The sequence below is a fragment of the Orbicella faveolata genome, unplaced genomic scaffold (assembly GCF_042242905.1).
Source record: "Orbicella faveolata isolate gen_17 unplaced genomic scaffold, um_ofav_v1 contig_13, whole genome shotgun sequence".
In the NCBI taxonomy this organism is placed as follows: Eukaryota; Metazoa; Cnidaria; class Anthozoa; order Scleractinia; family Merulinidae; genus Orbicella; species Orbicella faveolata.
In genome coordinates this window covers 16,830,233-16,849,776 of record NW_028301540.1, presented here as the reverse complement: position 1 = coordinate 16,849,776, position 19,544 = coordinate 16,830,233, and the positions used below count along the sequence as shown (strand labels likewise).

Sequence of the window (19,544 nt, the reverse complement as noted above, 5' to 3'; positions counted from 1 at the left end):
TTGACGCTAACTAATCTGTGCATGCGTTTGGAGCAAATTGCTTTTGTTCTTAAGAGAATAGCATCAGAAGGAGAGCATGAGACTTGCAAAACCACATATATATTTGTCATGTAATTAAAGAAAGTAAGGTAAGTATGACACGTTTTGCACAATGCACACGGGCACCTTTGAGCTACCCCACCAAGCCCCCGTTCCCATGAGGCTAATTGATTAATTGAAATTAATTAATTAGACAAACATTAAAGTTTACACCTTATTGTGTTATAGCATTAGTGCCTGACTGAAAGAGCAGCCCCCTAAACCATCCCAGTAGTGCACTCTGCACTAAACAATGTGATGCTACTCCTATCATCTGAACTATGAGAAAGTGTTGCAGAAATAAAGAGGAAATGCAGAGTTATGAAAATTAAGGCCTTTCGTTCAACATTTTTCGATGGAAAATTACATCTACTTGAATAAAAAAAGGGAGAAAAATAACAATTCCAATCATACGTACATTAATAACGTGAAAAAGTAAAGGAAAAATGTTAATTCTCAGAAGAAGTTCGCGGGGGGTCTAATCAGTGAAAACTAATTATCGCTAACTAGCTGGAATTATCAAATTGAGCCTGGCAATATAACAGGAATTGATCAGTATGGCAATGTACATAATCCTAAAAGGTTTGGTGCTTGTATTGAAAATCGCACAATTCAAAAGCTATGCTGCCGGATTAAGTAGTGTACTCTGCACTAAAAAGGATAGGCATAAAGGAGGCTGAAAGTTGCTGGTATATCTGACTCTTTGTATTTATTTTGGAAGGTAAAAGTCAGGGATTATGCTTTCTTTATGTCTGTTGCAGCCCTATAAAGTGGATGTGTGTTGAGGGACAATCATAGCACCACATCTTGAAACATAATTCTTTGCCTAATGAAAAATACTGCTGATATGTAATTTGAGAATGGTGAATACACATAACACATTAATACATATAATTGAGAATTAAGCGAGACTTACCTGTAAGTTGAAGTTTGATGGTAATTCTATCAAGTCGTCACAAGGTGTAAGGGATCACATGAGATTGCATAATCCAGTCCCAGAAGTCAACTTTCAAAGAGGTGAACAAATACTGAAAAGTATATGTTAGGGTGGGTCGATCAAAATTAGGGCAGGCATGTGATCCCTTACACCTTGTGATGACTCGATAGAATTACCATCAAACTTCAACTTACAGGTAAGTCTCGTTTAATTCTCAATTCTATTTCATCATCACTTAGTGCAGGGATCCCATGAGATGTCGAGAGCCAGTATTTGTGAGCACAAAGACAACCAAGAGTTGCAAAACACAACAAGAAAATCTTTATTCCAAGAAATGATTACTGGCTATTCAAGAGAGTAGTTGCTAGTTCCCCACTTTTGTGAATTGGTTTCTTATAATATGTTGCAAACGTGCAATGTCCTGACCAACCGGCAGTTCGGAGAATGGTGTCCAAAGGAACCTTAGCTTTTGCTGCTGCACTGGTTGACAAAGACCTGATGCTGTGGGGTTTAAAATGAGTTAAGTCAATACCAGCCTGACCTAAGGTAGCCTTGATCCACCTAGAGATAGTATCTTTACTCGCTACTTTGTAAAGTTTAACATAAGTAATGAAGAAACTTGTAATATTTCCTCGTAGAGATTTAGTGCGTTCTGTGTATTCTTTAACAACAACAACAATACAAAGACAAGTATCTGTTGGGTATGCAGGAAACTCCAATTCATGGACATGTTTTCCAGGTTTGGTCTGCTTTAGTTTGTCACCAGTCGAGAACTTGACAATTTTGTCAGTCAATACCATGTTACGAATGACCAAGAAATGAAGGGTTTGACATCTCTGAACTGAAAGGATGCCCAATAAAGCAACAGTCTTGTACGTCAACATTTTCAACGATAACTCTTTAACAGGAGACAAACTCTTTAAATAATTTAACAAGATACTCGGGTCCCAAGTGACAGTGTACCTAGGTAATGCAGGTTTTCGTTGAAAAATACCCTTTAAAAACTGTTTAACAATTGGAAGTTCTCCAAATGCAACACCACTAGGACTGTATAGAACCTGTGATAAAGCAGACCTAACTGTGTTCATGGCACTGTAACCCAGGCCCTGTTCAGATAAATCAGTTGTAAAATGTAACGCCTGTGCTGAAGTTGCTTTGTATGGATCAATGCCCCTTGAGCTGCAAACACCATCCATTTATTGAGGTATACAGAATACTGTTTTTGTGTACTCCCTCTCCAGGATTGGAGAATGACTTTGGCAGCTTTCTCCGAAATGCCTCTTGTTGTGAGGGAATTCCTGATAATTTGCATGCCAGGAGGGTAAGTTTCTTGTGGAGAGGATGTAGTCTCTCTTGATTGGATGGGAGTGACAGTGTCCTTGGACCTTTTGGAAGAGTAATTGGATAGTCTATCAACATGTGGAGTAACCTGGGAAACCAAACTTGAGTTGTCCACAGTGGTACAATAATGATGCCCTGGCTCTGGTCCTGTTCGACTTTCTGAAGTACTCTGTTAATCAAAGCAAAAGGAGGAAAAGCATAGAAGTTTTCTTTCCAATTAATAGAAAAAGCATCAATAACCATTGCCTCTGGGTCAGGCCTCCAAGAGACAAAGGGCTTTAACTGATAGTTTAATCTGGAGGCAAAAAGGTCTATTGAGGGGGTACCCCAATGTGCTGTTACACCTTCAAACAACTGTGTATTCAATTTCCATTCTATGTCAGAGTGCTTTTCCCTTGACTCTTTATCTGCTAAAACATTTTGTTTCACGGGGATGTGTACTGCAGTTAGCCATATGTTATGTGTTGAACACCAAACTCACAGATCCCGGGTAATTTGATTGCATTGAGACTTTCTACCTCCCATGCTATTGATGTATGCTATAGCAGTTGTGTTATCAAGCATTGCTTTGACATGAGAATTCTGTAAATCTGAGCAGAGTGCTTTCAGGGTAAGAAAGCATGCTAAAATCTCAAGGTAATTAATATGATTTTTTGACTCATCCTCAGACCACTGTCCCCCAGTAAATAGGTCATTAAGAACTCCCCCCCCCCCCCAACCAGTCAGGGAGGCATCAGAATGAACTGTGAGTTGGGGATTACCATGAGTGGTCTGGTTGGATGTAGTGGTAATATTTTCAATCCACCAATGAAGATCAGATTTTGCCATATCAGAAAGGTTCATGGTTGCTTCAAAATTCCCCCTGCTTTGTTTAAGAGCTGCCACTTTCTCTATTTCCAACTGTCTATAATAAAGAGGTCCATACATTACACCAGGAAAACTGGCAACCATAAGGCCTATAACCTCTGAGACAGCTCTTATTGTCGGAGAAGGGGTGTTGAGCAGTTCAACTGCTTTCGATTGAAGCTTTATAGCCTTTGTTGGTGTTAATGAGACAGTCATCTCATTTGAATTCAATACAAAACCCAAAAAGGTAATACACTGAGTAGGAATAAGTACTGACTTTGCCATGTTTAAGGTCAGACCCAAGTCTCTGAACAATTTGACTCTGTTAGTTATTTTCACCTCACAGTCATGAAAGGTTGTCCCTTTGAGGTATGTATCATCTATATATCCCACATTTTCGAAGCCTTTACAACACAAAGTAGAATATACTGGCTTCATCAGTTTTGTGAAAATTCTGGGAGCACTACTCGAGCCATTTGGAAGACAGGTAAACTGAAACAACTGATTATTCCATGTAAATCTGAGGTATTTCCTATTGTCTTTGTCTATTGACACAGAATAGTAAGCATCTTTTAAATCAATAGTGGCCATGTAACAGTTTGGACTCATTAAAGTGATAGCACTTTTAAGGTTTTCCATCTTAAAGTGACAGTATTCTACAAATTGATTCAGATGCTTCAGATTAAGAATTAAGTGATATGAACCATCCTTCTTAGGCCGAACAAAAATGTTGGAGATGTATTCTCCTTCAGAATGTTTTGTTTTCTCAATGACTCCTGTTTCTAGAAATTTGTCTATTGTCATGTCAATAATTTTGACCTCAATTTCATGAAAACAGTATCGTTTGGGAGTGACTGTTTGTTCTGGATTATTAGCAAACCCAATTTTGACTCTTTATGGCATTTAGTACAAAACTGTCTGAAGTTATACTTTGCCACGTAGTTTGAAATTGTTTCAGTCTACCTGCAACATATGGTACAGATAATGAGCTATTTTCATGATCAGCAATATCAAGACTCACCAGACAATTTAGGTGGTCTAATGCTGTTGTTCGGATTTCCCTTTCCTTTTGGGATCTGGAATTGATCTCCTCCCCGATCCTTGGGATTTCCATAAAAAAGGCCTCTGATGGTGTGAAGAGTTTGATCTTTTTTGATGCTTAGGAAAATGGTTCGACTGCTTTGATGAAACCTTTACACCAACTTTATTGGTTTCCGAGATTTCCTTCACAGATTTTGGTAAATCATCACCAAATAGCAGTTTTGTAACTGGCGTTTGGGAGCTACAGAGTTGCTTGAATTGATCATTCAAGTCAGGTTTAATTAGCTCACGCCTCTTGAGATTGACCTCATTTATTGAGTGTCCAAGAAGGGCAAGAGAATCAACCGAAAGCTGAAGAAAAGCAGACACATCGGTCTCAGATGCAGGGTTGGAGTTAGACTTCAACTCTAACATTTTATCTACGATTTTGATAATCGGGATCATGCTCTTAATGAGACTTGTTTCAAGTTTCTGCATTCTGAGATCTTGAGAACGGGTATTTGATCTAATCTTGCTCCAGATTTCTGGATTGACTCTTGTATTGATCAAGTTCTCACAGTTCTGTGGCCTGTTGTATTTCTCATGCTTTTCTTTCGTTTTCTCTTCAGATAAGCTTGTTTTGACCATCTTGTCAACAAGCGAAGCTAATTTAGCATTTATCAGCTCACTTACTGTTCCTTCTGATTCATACAGTTTAGAGAGCTCGCCAAGAACTTCATCCTCGTCAGTTTTCGAGGTCTTGGATTGCTTACAAGTCTCAGCTTGTTGTAAGAGGTCGTTGACCTCGGCGGAAATATCAAGCGGATTTCCTGCCATTTCCCCATGAGTGGAGTCTTCAACATCCGTGGACTCCAAGTCGCTCATTTTGTCTCTTTTTGTCTTATGAGATGTCTTAGACTGAGTGATAACTTGCACTGCAGATGCTACCGATGAAATCATGTGATTCATCGAATCAAGAGACTGTTGTTGGAGGTCTTTAAGTTCGTTCAAACCTTGAATGACTTGATGCTGATGTTCGGTGCCCATCTTTGTACATGAAGTACGCTTAACTGGGGCTTTGGCGGTAGTTTTACCGGTATTAGTTGCCGTTGGCCCCTTTTTTGTATCGGCCTTACCACTAGAAGATGGTTTTACCTTTGTTTTAGTTGTTTGTGTATCGTTCTGTGTAGAGGCCTGTATAGAACCAGCTGAAGAACTCCGTGAGTTCAGCGAAGTTACATCTGAGTTGAGCGACAGCAATTCTGCTGTGTTTGCATTTGAAACCACGGCCGGTTGTGGCATGGTGTGGTTTTAAAGATATTTATGATGATAAAAATCTGACATGACCCTGACTTTTTATTAAGAAAGCCAGAAAAACTGTGAAAACTGTGGAGTTTTCAGAAACACGTCCACCACTGAGCGGGAAAGGATTCGCATTGACTTCTGGTACTGGATTACGCAATCTCATGGGATCCCTGCACTAAGTGATGACGAGATAGAATGCACGTTTTACACATGTTATTCAGAACTATTACAAAGAAAAAATAGGCACAGACTGAGTGCATCAGTCATCAACAATACCTTAAGTGAAATATTAAGTTCTCTGTATACATAGGGTATGCGTTGAAATGTTGCACTGGTTTTTTTAAAGGTGGCTGAGTGGGGCAAAATGATGCTACGGCAGCCACATGAGTGGATGTCAGCAGTTTTATCAAGCACATATTTGAGTAAAGGTGAGATCCATTTGATGAAGAAGGTTCTTCTGAAGCAGACAGAAATCTTCCCTTACCTTTGGTGATGATGCCATTTTGTAATGTTTTTGGTGATGTTTTGTGTTCAAAATGTTTCTCGTAGGTTTTGACCTCTCATCATCATCCAGTCAGAATGAATTTTCAAGTAAAGGATTCAAAACCTGTGAAAGATATGCACATTTGCTAAAAAGTGGTATGATTATGTTCTAACACCAAAAATAAAAACAGTAAGAGGCTGAGATGGAAATTTGGTAGTGTGTGAAGATTGTTGATAGTATATCACTGTTAATCTTGTGGTACGTGATTGCATTCTTGTTTGTAAACAATATCTAATGTTCTTTTTATTTTATCATTGGGGTTACTTATTAAGCTTAAAACATTTCATTAATTTGGCTTTTTACTTGTTCATATATTGGAGATTACTTAAAATAAACCCTTGTAATAAATGGTTCACCATGCATACCTTTAACGCTTACTGATTATGCCAATTACCATTAGGTCCATGTATCACTATTTAATTTGTACTAAAGATTCACTTTTTTATCATTCTTTTACTTCTAGATAATGTCCTCAATTAGTGGTAAGCAACTGCTAGCATTTCACTTACACTTGAATAAATTTATTATTAAAGTTATTTCTGTCATTAACTTCCAGTCGTTGTAAAACAGTTACAAATAGGTCTGCAGAGTGTACCTGTGTAGGCTTAGATTTACTTTGAAATGAAGTAAACAAATTTTTTTAACTTTGACAAGTAACACTGAAAATAAAAAAGCATTGGATATTATTTGAAGATAAGAATGCAATCATGTACCACAAAACTAACAGTGTTAAACGCAAACCAATCCTGGATATGTTGATCCATGTGTTCCAAATGTGACAACAGCTCTGACTTTAAGTCCTAGTGCACTTAAACCACATATCAAACTGTCCAGCACAAAATATTCTTCTTAATAAGGCAGAATGCCTCTCCCAAAAGGTTGAATTAAACTATGTTTCCTAGTGGGCTGTACTTTGCTTCAATGTAGTTGGCCTAAGAATTGCTGTAGTAAAATTGAGAAGATTGGTGATTTCATTAACACCCTGGTCAATTTCCAAAATCTGTTTCTTTTTTTTTTTGGACACTTAAATCCAAACATCTAGAATAGAGCAAAAAGCACTATCAACCTTATCTGAAAATTGCAGCATGTCTGGACTGAGAAAAGCTCTACATTTAGAGCAAGTGGATGTCCTTGTGAAAAGAAGTTAATTTGAAATCTAAAATAATTACCAAGTTTTCAGCACCATACATAACTGTCATAAAAGCAGATTCCTCGGATGGAAAGGTAACATCTATGGTTGCATTACTGGCACTAATAGCCATCCATCAGTTTGGCATGGCTCAGCATCATCTCCATGAACTTCCTTCTTAGGAAAAAACAGACTGAGTAATCTGAGCTAATGAGGACATTGATTCTACCCCTCTTGGCACTCAGTTATCCTTTTTACCTTCTCTAGATGTTGCAAATGCAGCTAAGTGCACTTTTGCAAACTCCAGAAGTCTCAACCCCAAGAGATTCTCAATCTCCACCAAGGCGATAATCCAGAATTGACACAAAATGTTGAGTCCACTATCAACAAGATTTCAAATCAACAATTTTAATGACTGAAAATAAGGAAAAAGTACCAATTACAACCTATCCTCTCTGATTGATGACTTCAGCACATTCACTGAGGTGAAGCAAAATTTTTTGGCAGTCTAAGAAAATGTTGAAATTGAAGATGATGAATCTAAGATGATGGATTTAATGACATCATGGGCCAAAAACATATGGATCAATTTTGGTTTCTGGGCAACTGAGGTTGAATCATGGTAATCGACCTTGATATCCATATGGACCTCCGTTACTAATCAGCCTCAGTTTGTCATGTTCGATTTGTGGCAGTAGAGCTCGAAAAGAATCAAGGACGGTATCACCTGATCGTGCTTGTTAGACAGACGAACCTCAGATCACAAATCAAGCTCAGTTGCTTTTGAGCTTGATGTGTAAGTGCAGCCGTTCTTTTCCGGGGGATCCATGCCATGCTATATGGAGCTCGATCTTTTTCTTCTAGCCCGATTAGATTTTTATCAAGCTCGAATTATATCGAGCAGGACTGGATTTGTGCGTGAATGTATTTTACATCGAGCTTGATTGTTAAAGTGAAAGGGAGACTGGTGCAAAGAAATAAAAGAAGCTCTCGCAAAGGGACTGGTATCAAGTGAGCTGCGGATCAGACTGAAATTTACCAAACTGCAACTTGTAAATGTACAAGAAAAGTCAAAGAAGGTAGGAAATTTTGGCATTTGTTTACCCTTTCTTGATCAGATTACTTCTCGTAAAGGGTTTGCTACTTTTGTCTTCACATTAGGCCTTGTTAGTGTAAAATGGGGTTCACTAGCCTACACAACTTCTACAGTTTGTGACATTTGTACATTTGCCGTTCTCTGTTCGGTCACCCAACCATTGTTGTCGCTTCACTCGTGTTTATGAAGGGCACTTGTGTTGTGTTATAAGGAGGAATTTTAAGTGGAGTTGAGCCGTTAGATCGTGTTATGGCAAAGTTCTATAAGTGATAGGCCTACCTGATTTCCGCTGTTATCTGCATGTCGACTCATTGAGTTTGACACCTGTAATTTGCCATGTGTTTATGCATTGTTTAGGCCCATTTCTACAGCAAGACATGCTTTTCAGTCTCCAAGTATTTGCCTTTGAGGGACAAAACATGAAATTTACCATGAACATGTCCTTTCTTGCATTCTATATTGTGATGCTGGGCCCAGCTGTGATTAGAACTGTTTGCAAGCACAGTAGGTAGATCCTTATCACAGATAACATATTTGTTCTCGTACGATTTCCTTCGGAGACACTGTAGCTTTACTTTGGGAAATCTATATGTTTGTCTAGAGACATTGTTATGTGAAGTATATATGAAATAATTCATATTTGAACTGCGGTAGTAGATGAAAGTGAAGTATGATCATCGCAGTAAATTTTCCAATTTAAGCAACTGGAAAGAAGAAGCCTGAAAAAAATCAGGGCTTCGACGGGATTCGAACCCGTTGCTTAAATTGGAAAATTTACTGCGATGATCATACTTCACTTTCATCTACTACTGCAGTTCAAATATGAATTATTTCATATATACTTCACATCATTTCACTCACGGGAAGATATGAACTCAATTAATTGACCTCGCTCCCAATGTGTGGCTTCATAGCTCAGTTGGTAGAGCATCGCACCGGTATCGCGGAGGTCACGGGTTCGAATCCCGTTGAAGCCCTGATTTTTTTCAGGCTTCTTCTTTCCAGTTGCTTAAATTGGAAAATTTACTGCGATGATCATACTTCACTTTCAGACATTGTTATGTTTCTTGCAGCTATCTGATTGAGCTTATGTTTCTCTTGGTCGATATATAGGTTTATTCCTCCTTTGGTTGTTCTGGCACCATATGATTCAAATGTAGCTGTTTACGCGCAATTCCTGTTGACTGTTTTGCGCGGTTTATATGCCATTGTTCGGCTTAGTTCAGGCAAGACCATGGTTTCGATCCTCCATGTGGATCTCATCAGTTGCTGGTATTTCTAAAGTACTCTGTATGTCTGAAGTAGCTAGCACAACCCGTACCTCTGTGAGAATGCAAGACATTCTGCGGCTTGGCACAAACTCCTCGTGGTGTGTACCCTTGTCACAGATCGAAAATGTCTGGTTTCTATTGGCTATAACAGCTAGCCAATGGTACAATGTACTTTTTAATCCTTACTTTTTTCAAGCTCGACCTCGTTATTTTGTGTTTCTTTGACGGCATTTTTTGTAGATTTCTGGGCACTCAATGGCTGATCTGCAATATGGAGCTATTTTGATATAAACTCACATGTTCTTTCACATGTGAATTCAGTTTGCCGACCATCCGATTTTAGCTTGATTTGCACCTGATCGCGTTAAACGGGAACTGAGCTCGATTGTCTATGCGCTGGTGAATCAAGCTCATAAATCCATACAGATCCCCCAGAAAAGAACAGCTGCACTTTCTCATCAAGCTCAAAAGCAACTGAGCTCAATTTGTGATCTGAGGTTCATCTGTCTACCGAGCATGATCAGTCAATACCGTCCTTGATTCTTTTTGAGCTGTATTGCCACAAATCGAACACGACCAGCCGAGGTTGATTAGTAATGGTGGTCGATATGGATATCGAGGCCAATTACCATGATTCAACCTCGGGTGCCCAGAAACTAAAATTGATCCAAATATATTACCTTGTAGAGCAAGCCAAGAACTTCCTGTCAAATTTGAAACAATTTTCTTGTTCTATTAGACATATCAAAAGAGAGAGAACTCAAATATGCCGAGTATGTGCTTGACCTTTAGTATTTTAACCATCTTTTATATTTTTTGCCAGTAATGCTCCAGTATAAGAAAGTTGAAGATCCTGTTGTCTTTGTGAAGGAGGATTACACTGCTCTGCAGAATATACTTTTAGGTGCTTTAGAATGTAAGTTTCTCTTTCACTTTATAGAAAAGTATGATACAAATATAGTGTTAATTTATGTGTGCCCTCCCCTCTCCAAAAAAAACTAATTGGCAGCTGTCATTGTTCATTATTGGTTATGACAAATGCTGTAAATGTTCCCCAATTTTATGTGATGTTTCAAGCATGCAAAAAACAAAAATTTGAAAATATAATGTTGAGAAACAACAATGTAGGAACTAATCGGAGATTGTTTCTTTTACAGAAAGAGACATTACATTTTTTCATTTTAAGACTCTGTCGAATGGCATGCATTGTGTGCTTTCTATGATACAAAAACCTTTGTTTTGAAGCGTTTTGTAGTAGCTATTTCAGTCTGTGATAATCTGAACAATCTAATTTGATTTCCAATACTGCTCTTTTGGATAGGGCAATTAGTTTAGGAGAACAATAAACTGGTAGTAAATTGTCTGTTACATATTTAAGAAGCTAAGCAACAGCCAGGACGATGTCATTTACGAAGAACCCTTGTGGAAGGTTTAGACCATAAAAGTTCTTAAGACAATTATCTGAGAAAATCTGTTCGGGATCTGTGGAGAAACAGTAGGGAAGATGTACTTGGATACAGAAAGAAATACTCCCATTTGCTGCAGTGACAGAGAATTGATTTTATTTTCCATTGTAATGGTGTCATTGCCTAGTTCATTATTAGCCTTCAGAAAAAGCTATATCATCACTTGTAGATTCATTCAATTTTAGGTTAACTTTGACAAGATTTTGTGAAATTTTTTATCAATGAAAAGTTCCTTCTCTTTAGCTGACACTTGTCACCTTGCGACACAAGGTCAGAATTTCAAAATACAGCAGTTCTAAGCCAACTGGCATCTAAAGCAATCATATTATACCTGTTTCTACAAGTAAATTATATTTGAGTCCCAAAATACCCCAAATCCTTTTGATTTTTTTGATGCTCTTTTCAGTGACTGAATCAAGACAAAACAAACCCTTGCAATACATGCTGTTCAACAGAGAGGTGGTTAAGGTGGCTCAAAAAAGTTTCCAGCAGTTAGATTTTGATGGGTCCTTGCAACCACCCTTTTTCACTTGATGCTACAATCATGGTATCAAAAAACTGCCCAATCATTGGTGAACATGTTGTCATCATTTTCATGACACAATACGTTACCTGTACATAGGGCTCAGAGCCACCTTAAATTTTCAAAAGTTTAAGGTGGCTCTGAACGCTGTGTATAGAATTTTTTTAAACTTTGCCAAAAGTTGCATCATATCATGCTTACTAAAATTTGATAATACAAAAAATTTCACCGTGCAGTTTTGATTTATAAGCCCCTAAAGCTGTAATTAAGGGTGTTTTTGGCAGGTCATACTGTTGTTATGGTAATGTACTGTGTCATGAAAATGATAACAACATGTCCACCAATGATTTGGGCAGTTTTTTGATACCATGATTGTGGCACCAAGTGGTAGAGAGTGTTTATAACTACTTATTCAAATCTAAGGGCTGGAAACTGTTTTGAGCTACCTTAAAGCCATTCACAATCAAGAACACTGTTGTAATGCAAGGGAATGCAAAGTGTGTCCCTGTGTTATATGCTGTCACTTTTGAAACCTGTTTTCAATGACTTTCTTGAAGATAAAGGCTCCCATCTCACATATGTATCTTCATGGCAGTTCTGTCAGGAATGTTGTGGCCAAGAAAGCGATGACTCTTTAACAGTAGTTTTTCCTCTTGTGTTCCTAGGAGTTTCTAATATGGGCTGTGTAAATAGAAATAAAATTGCTGCCAATCAAATGTGATGATGATTCAGGTTAAATAATGATTATGGATAATGATTACTGATGTCATAATGATGACATAATTTATTTAAATGCCCTTTTCAAAATTCTAGACTTAAGGTGGCGGAACACAGTTTTCAAGAGCCTGTGCCTAATTCACCATTACTTTTAAGCTATTTACGCTTTGCCGCTCGTTTTTTGCAAGAGTCAAGGTTAACCACAGAAAAGTTTATTCTTGCATTTTGGCTAAGGTGTGTGCTGTTGCCATGGCAACGGGGCTGGTTAAAAACAAGGCTTAAAAAATGGTTTTTGTTTATTTAAAAAAATCCAGTCGTTAGATTTTTTCATCTTTTGCCCAATACGAATTGACATTAAATCCCCTCTGTCAACACTGTTCTGATAAAATTTTGACATAGGCGATTTTTGTAATTCACTGTAAATCATTTTCACCGCATGTTCTGTATTATTAAAAATTCCCTATGTCAAAATTCAGATTTTTTTGCGATAGATCATTCACGTGGTTTCTGAACTATTTTTTTGCCAAATTTCTTGAAATTCTAATGACTGGATTGTCAGAAATCCACCAGTTTCTGCAAAAGCAATCGGTCTCAATTTTTCGAGCAACTGCGCATGCGCTGCATTTAACTGGGTTCCTTCGGTAAGAAAGAAAAAGCTGAGAATTGCTGGGTTCTTTGCATCGTTACCTATTCTAAGATATCTTTGTAATAAAAGACTAAAGCCATCAATACGCTGCGTTCAATTATAGAGAAAAATAGCACAGATACGGCGAGTGTTGAGTAAATAAAATAATTGCTCTGTTGACGGCATGTTTGTTTTTTGCGATACTTGTGCACGCGCTGAATTGGATCAGCAAAAGCGTGCGCAAAAACTGTGTTCGGCCACCTTAAAACCATTGTTTCTGCAAGGCTGATATCAGTGTCACTCATTACTGGGAAGGCTTTTGATTTGTCAGACTGCTTCATTTTAACACATTTTGAAGTGATTGCTAGTCTTTCAAAGTGAAGACTCTTGATCTGTTAACAAGTTCTGTTTTTCATGTCTCTGGCTACCATGTGGGCTGTGCAGCAGCTAAGTGATAATCCAATATGGAAGACCATACTAATACTGCTTGAACTAAAAGTACCACTGTGTGAATTTCTCTGTAGTTTTGACACAGGTTACTGAGCATAGTGAGGGAAGTTTGCCTGTTCCCAAACAGTTGTACCTGGTTTGTGTCAACAGAATTCAAGGTAACTGAGATTCATCAGAAAATGGATAGATGGAGGGGATAGGAATGGGCATTGAAATATCTCAGAGATTTTAAACTTGGAAAATGAAGGATTCAGTTCCAAGTTGTAGGTATGGATGGGACAAATTTCACTAGATCCTCTTTGCCTTTAATCACTCTGTCACGTTTTTGTAAACTGGCAGACCAGTAGATCAAGCAGATGCTGTAGTTTGACACAATTGGAGTGTAGTTGATCACCATGAAGACAATTTACTCACCTAGTAAACTGTTTTGGTGACAATTTTTCTTGTTCTAGAATCATTTAGACAGTTAACAGTGTGTTTTTAACTTAAGGTTCATACTGGTAAACCAATTTAATGCTGTTCAATGCTGAAAAGCAGCCTGTACGCAGATTTGTTGATTGACTACACTAGGACACAAATAGGATTTATATTCAATTGTAAAGGAAACACTTCATAACTCGTTTTTCTGAATTTGCATCGTTTTCACAACTTTTAAAGTGCACCTAACCCCAAAAATTTTTTTTGCTAGAACGAATCTATTTATTATTTGAAATAGTTCTGTGAAAATATTTTTGGATTCCGTTAAATCCTCGATTTTCTGTGCCACGACGAAATCTCGAAAATCGCTCCAAAACACCGCCATTTTGTTTCACGACCGAGTTTGAGGAGAATGGGTCCAGCGGCTCTTGTGACGTCTACCCAGGAAGGTTGGATATCTCATTTCCTCTCATCTCCTTCAGGATGGTGCAATACACATTCGAAAAGTGCGCAGAAACGCCTTCCAGAGGTGCTATCGGCTGTTGCAGCAATATTCCAGATTTAAAGAAAGGTATACTGTACAATTTACTGGCGATAATCGGCTAATGGTGCAATAAAGACGTAAACGATGGTTGATTTTGTTGAACCGAACCAAGCGAACTGAATCTGTGAGAACCATTGAAGAACTCTCACTGGAATTTGTTCTGCAGACTTTCGAACGCTGTTTTCATAAATTTTCTGCTTAAAGCTAACCAGCAATTTGTAGAAATACCACCGACAACCTATATCTTCCAATCCCGCAGTATTTATAACATAACCGGCAAAGTTGTGTGATCCGGTCATGATCAAGAAGCGTTATACTGATACGTAAATAGATCGCAACTGTACGCTGCTAACCAACACTTATTTCTCTTTCGATTTAGATGAAAGTCGAAGATTAATCCTCTAGAATTACATGATAACAAAATTGTTAGACGCACAGAGTTTCTCGAAGGTTTGGAAATCAGCAGTGTGACAAAGATTCTGTGCAATAGCGTCGAAAATATGACCGCGTAACAATATCTGCAGACCGCTTAGGGAACACATCCTTTTCGCTTATCCGACGAATTTCACTGCAAACTTTGAGAACAATTTACATTGGTTATTTGGAGTTACAACTTAAAACGTGTGACAATGTGAAATCAGTAATTGTATGAAATGTTTCCTTCCGCCTTGCTTCCCGCAGCTTCAAAAATACAGGTCCAAACAATACGATTTTCAATCGATCGAAGCCAATGTTTTGGAGGTCATCAAGTCTCGAAAACTGCAACACGTACGTCGCTCTTATAAACATGAAGCATTCAACTGAAAGTAAACTGGATTTAACAGAACCTTGACAAAATACATTCTCGGTAAGGACAAATGTAAACGGGCTATAAACACGCGTGGGAATCTTATGTTTAGTTGACGAAATTACCATCCAAAGCAGTCCTTGAGTTTTCTTTCCTGCTGTTCGTTTGCCTGCTCCTCCACTTTGTATCTAGCTTTCCATTCCTAATATACAAGCAGCTCATCCACAAAGACGTCTTCCCCATCGTCGCTTGAAATATTGCAAATTGCTCTCAAAGCTCTAAGCAGTGAGTTCACAGTTGTCAAACGTGCTCGATCAAAGTTTATTTCAGAGTCTTCCAAATCGAAACTTAACTCTGACTCCAGTGACGAAAAAGAAATGATTCTGAGACAAAACTTGGACGTTTTAGTCCCAAAATGCATCGGAACGATTAGTTTTGCATTCTATTTTCTCGAGCAAATACAGTGAGTTGACTGAGGCGCTATTGTGTTTGGTTCCTGGGTAGACGTCATCAGGTACCGCCGCCCCAGACTCCCTAAAACGCGGTCGTGAAACACTTAATCGTGACTTTGAAAGGGCATAGAAAATCGAGGATTCAACCAAATTCAAAAATTTCTTCGCCCAAATGCTTCAAATAAAGTCTAGATTTGTTTTAGCGAAAAAAAAATTGGGGGTTAGGTGCACTTTAAAGAAAAAGTCACATTGTGCTGAGTAGGAGTTTGAAGGCCCAAAAAGGAGTCTTGGGGCATGTTCCCCCAGAAATGTTTGAAATTCTAGACTCACTTTTAAGCATTTTGAGTTGCAAAATAGGATAATTCAAATGCCAAAAAACACTGATGTTTTAGTAGGTTTTAATAGCAGAGCTCCAGTGGCCTGAAGGGCCACCAAGAGGATTACCATAACTATAGGAACAGAACCATGTGCATGCAAAGAAATAGAAAACCATGCAACTCTTTTTTCATGGTCAACATGGCCAGCGTGGGCACTCTGCAACGATGACAAATGATGACGATGTCGCAAAACGTGGCAGCCATACTACAGCTAACACCAAGTCCTGCAGCCTTGGTCAACAGGTGCATCTTTGATATTGCACATTGGTGTTATGGTCAATTGACACCTGTTAAAACAAGGTATCTGCTGACCAGTATCATGTAACCATATCGTGGGTTCAGGTTTAGAGCTCATTGAGGTCACATGTTTTTTAAAGTTCAACACTGACCAAATACTGGTTTTGGATTAGATCACAGGCTCATGTCAGGCAAATGCAGGATTAAAAGTTAACTGAAGTATAAATTTGTCTTGTATACAAATTGTTTTCCCTGTTTTTGTTCTGCATAGTTTGAGATTATTCAAACTCAAAACAGAAGGCCAAACAGTATAAACAGAGAACCTCACCAAAAAGTTACCAAACTCAAATCAAAATTCTTGCTCACCCTGGGCTAACTCAATTGGACTTTGAACAACCCGGCCCAAGAGCTCTGCTTTTAGGCTAGGTTAAATCAATATATTAACTCTAGTAAGAACATTGTATATCATTGGTTCAAACAAGTGTTAAGAAAGTAAGTACAATTTTGAAAGAGCAAAGTGTGATACATAATAATAAATCAAATCAAATTAAACTGGTTTGCTTGGTTTTTGATATCGTTCATGTCCTTGGAATTAAAATTTGGGCCTTGAAGTTTAAGGTTAGACAACATCTTACATGTATGTGTAATTAATTACAAGTTTAGAAAGACGGTAGTCTCTGGTTACTTACATTCTTACACCTTCATCTTTAATTTGGAATTGAAAAATATAGGTAGGTGTTAACTGAACACTTGATGAATCATTGTCAATAAAAAATACAAGTTTATCCCAGGGATTTGTGCTTATTTGTTGAAATTATTGGAACACTGACTACTTTTCAGTCATAAATGTAGTCTTCATTATCATCATCCTCCCATCCACTATCTTCCTTGCTGTCAGATTCTTTGTTTCCCTCATGATCCAGATCTAAGCATGAAACGTTTGCTGCCACTTCCTGCCTCTCCACGAGTTCAACAGATTTCTTTTCTGTTTGTGTACCTGCTTCTGTAACAGTAATGGACTTGGCCTGTTCAGTCTGCCCTGCTTGTGGTGCTTCAGCCACATCATTTTGCCCTCCTGTTGTCTTGTAGCAAACTTTCTTCACTTTCATCCACAGCTTTATTGCTCTTCTGATTATGTCATCACTCTCCTTGGAAAAGGCATCTGGGCCATTTGTTGACATCTGCAGAAAGGAATTAAGCAGATCATTCTTTAAACGACTTTGAAGCCTTGAGTTTATTAACTTGAGTTTGCTTGCACCCATTTCAGACCATGTATTAGAAACAGGCAATGCCAAGGCAACTTCTGCAATATTTGAAACACAGGGATACAGTGCTCCAAGGGCGCATTGCTGGAAAATTTGTGGTCCCTTCCTTGATAGCTCTAGGAATTTTGCTTCTTCAGTCTAGGATGTCATATTTTAACTACCACCATTCAGCTTTCACTCTCTCATGTTAATCTGCATCCTCAGGGAAGAAGTGCTAGTCAGTCTCCACAAGGCCATATGACTTTACATCACCAGCTTAGGGCATCAACAAAGGGTCAAATATAGACGCTGCCCTGCTGTCAACTGGTAAAGATTCCTTGAGCTGGTCATCCATATTTCTCACTTGCACATCACGGTAGTTCACTAACATTCTCTTTATGTCCTCCATAACTCTGTTGGGAACTTCATAATCAAGTGGATCTGTTTCTTTCAGCTTTTCTGTGGCAGATTTAAAGTCTTCAATTGGACTTTGAGATGGTTGCATCCCTTTCAAGGCACCCATTTAAAAATCCAGACATTGTTTCATGTGGCTGAAATTTTCCACTGACCTTTGGAAAGCTTTGGAGACATATGAAAGTCTAGGCAGAACAGAACGTAGAATGTACATTGTACTAAGAAACTCTGCAGTATTCATGTGAAGGGTTTGGATGATAGCTGGGTAGTTTTCCACAGTTTATCTGATAGCAGTGTCTGTGGAGAGCCCCTGTGTTTTGCATGCCTTTTTAATATTCTTAGTGGTCATCTTCACATTTGACGGGAGCTGATGGTTGCATGTGTTCAACTGAATCTTCCTAAATGCTGCCATATTCTGGTTTGAATACTGAAACAGCTTCCAGAGTTCAGTCAGATAGGTTGTCACTTTCTCTCAGCTAGTGCAAACTGATGACAGACACAATTAACAACAATTACAGAAGGTACAATGGCCTTTAATTTGGCTACTACACTGTTGTTGTATCCTGACACCATGCCACTGACCTTGGTCACATTAAGACCCAGTTAATTTAGTCTCTTACAAAACACTTGAAACAGTGTTTCAGCATTGACACTGTAGCTGTCACTCTGATCAAGGACATTTTCCACTGAGAAGCTTTGTCTTTACTTTCTCTTTTTTCCTGCAGTATAGTGGAACCCTCTTATTACGACCACCTTCAGGCCATGGAAAATTGGGCGCATCAACAGGGTGGTTGTATTAAAGGGGTTCTTTAAATAAGAAAATGACTGACTGAGCTTTTTTACGGGCCAGACTAAAGTGGCCATAATAACAAGGTGGTCGCATTAACTGCTGATCTGTGCTAAAATCCATAACTTCACAACCAAGATGTTAAGGTAACATGATGTTTGTTTGCAATGCAATGTTTTACCAGGCAGTACATTGCATAAAAGGTGTTGAAGTCTACTTCATCTTCAATTTCTGCAGCACAGTCTGATTGATGCTGGAGGTAGGATACACAATTCAGCAGTTCTCCTGATACTGCTTTTAGCTGTGCCCTGCATGCTACATGACTCTTAAGGAATTGCTCCTTTATCCTCACAGTGAATTTAACCTCTTTGTTCTGAAGATTTCCTTTTGGTGCTTCTTCACTGAAGGCAACAAAACCATTCCCCCTAAGTATACACAGGCCAAAACATGGCAGTTTGCTGACAGAAATATATTGTTTTGTTTCCAAGCTAACTGTGATGGAACTTTTCCCTGTTTCTTTTGACTTTAATTCTGTCATGCTCTTCATTGGAGATGTAAGTACAAAGCCTTTGCATTTACAGCTTTGGAAGAGGAAGCATCAGGGAACTGCTTGTAGATCTCTGTAATCTGGCCTTGGGCAGATGTTTTTTCAAATTGGCTTTTTCATATCGAGGCTGGGTTGATGACCCAGTTGTTGGCTGCAGTGGTTGCGATCTTGTTTCTGAAGTTTTTGTTGCTGGAGCTGTTGTTTTTGGAGTTGATGTCTCTGAAGTTGCTATTTCAGAATTTGTTTTTCTCACTTCAGTTTCGTTTGGGGTTTTGTCACCTAAACAATGAAACCACTTCATGTCACCTACGTGGCAATTTTTCAAACACTTAAATTATGTTTACATGAACACCGAAACATTTGCTTTATGTGGTAGGCCTCCGTCAGTCA

General features: G+C 38.4%; 2 protein-coding genes and 1 pseudogene across 3 annotated transcripts in view; 1 reads left to right on the top strand and 2 right to left on the bottom strand.

Moving 5' to 3' along the window:
- Positions 1–19,544, top strand: part of LOC110047516 (meiosis-specific protein MEI4-like) — a 114,271-nt gene that overhangs the window by 49,946 nt on the left and 44,781 nt on the right. For both annotated transcript variants that reach the window (XM_089284871.1, XM_020753270.2), the window contains 4 exons: positions 5,874–5,955; positions 6,077–6,166; positions 10,391–10,483; positions 13,423–13,506. In XM_089284871.1, the coding sequence (XP_089140997.1) occupies positions 5,874–5,955; positions 6,077–6,166; positions 10,391–10,483; positions 13,423–13,506 (349 nt within the window). The remainder of the gene's footprint in view (positions 1–5,873; positions 5,956–6,076; positions 6,167–10,390; positions 10,484–13,422; positions 13,507–19,544) is intronic.
- Positions 1,354–4,006, bottom strand: LOC149115348 (uncharacterized; annotated as a pseudogene).
- Positions 4,241–5,524, bottom strand: LOC149115347 (uncharacterized). Its single transcript, XM_089283898.1, has one exon. It carries the CDS (start codon positions 5,522–5,524, stop codon positions 4,241–4,243), a length of 1,284 nt encoding a protein of 427 aa, XP_089140024.1.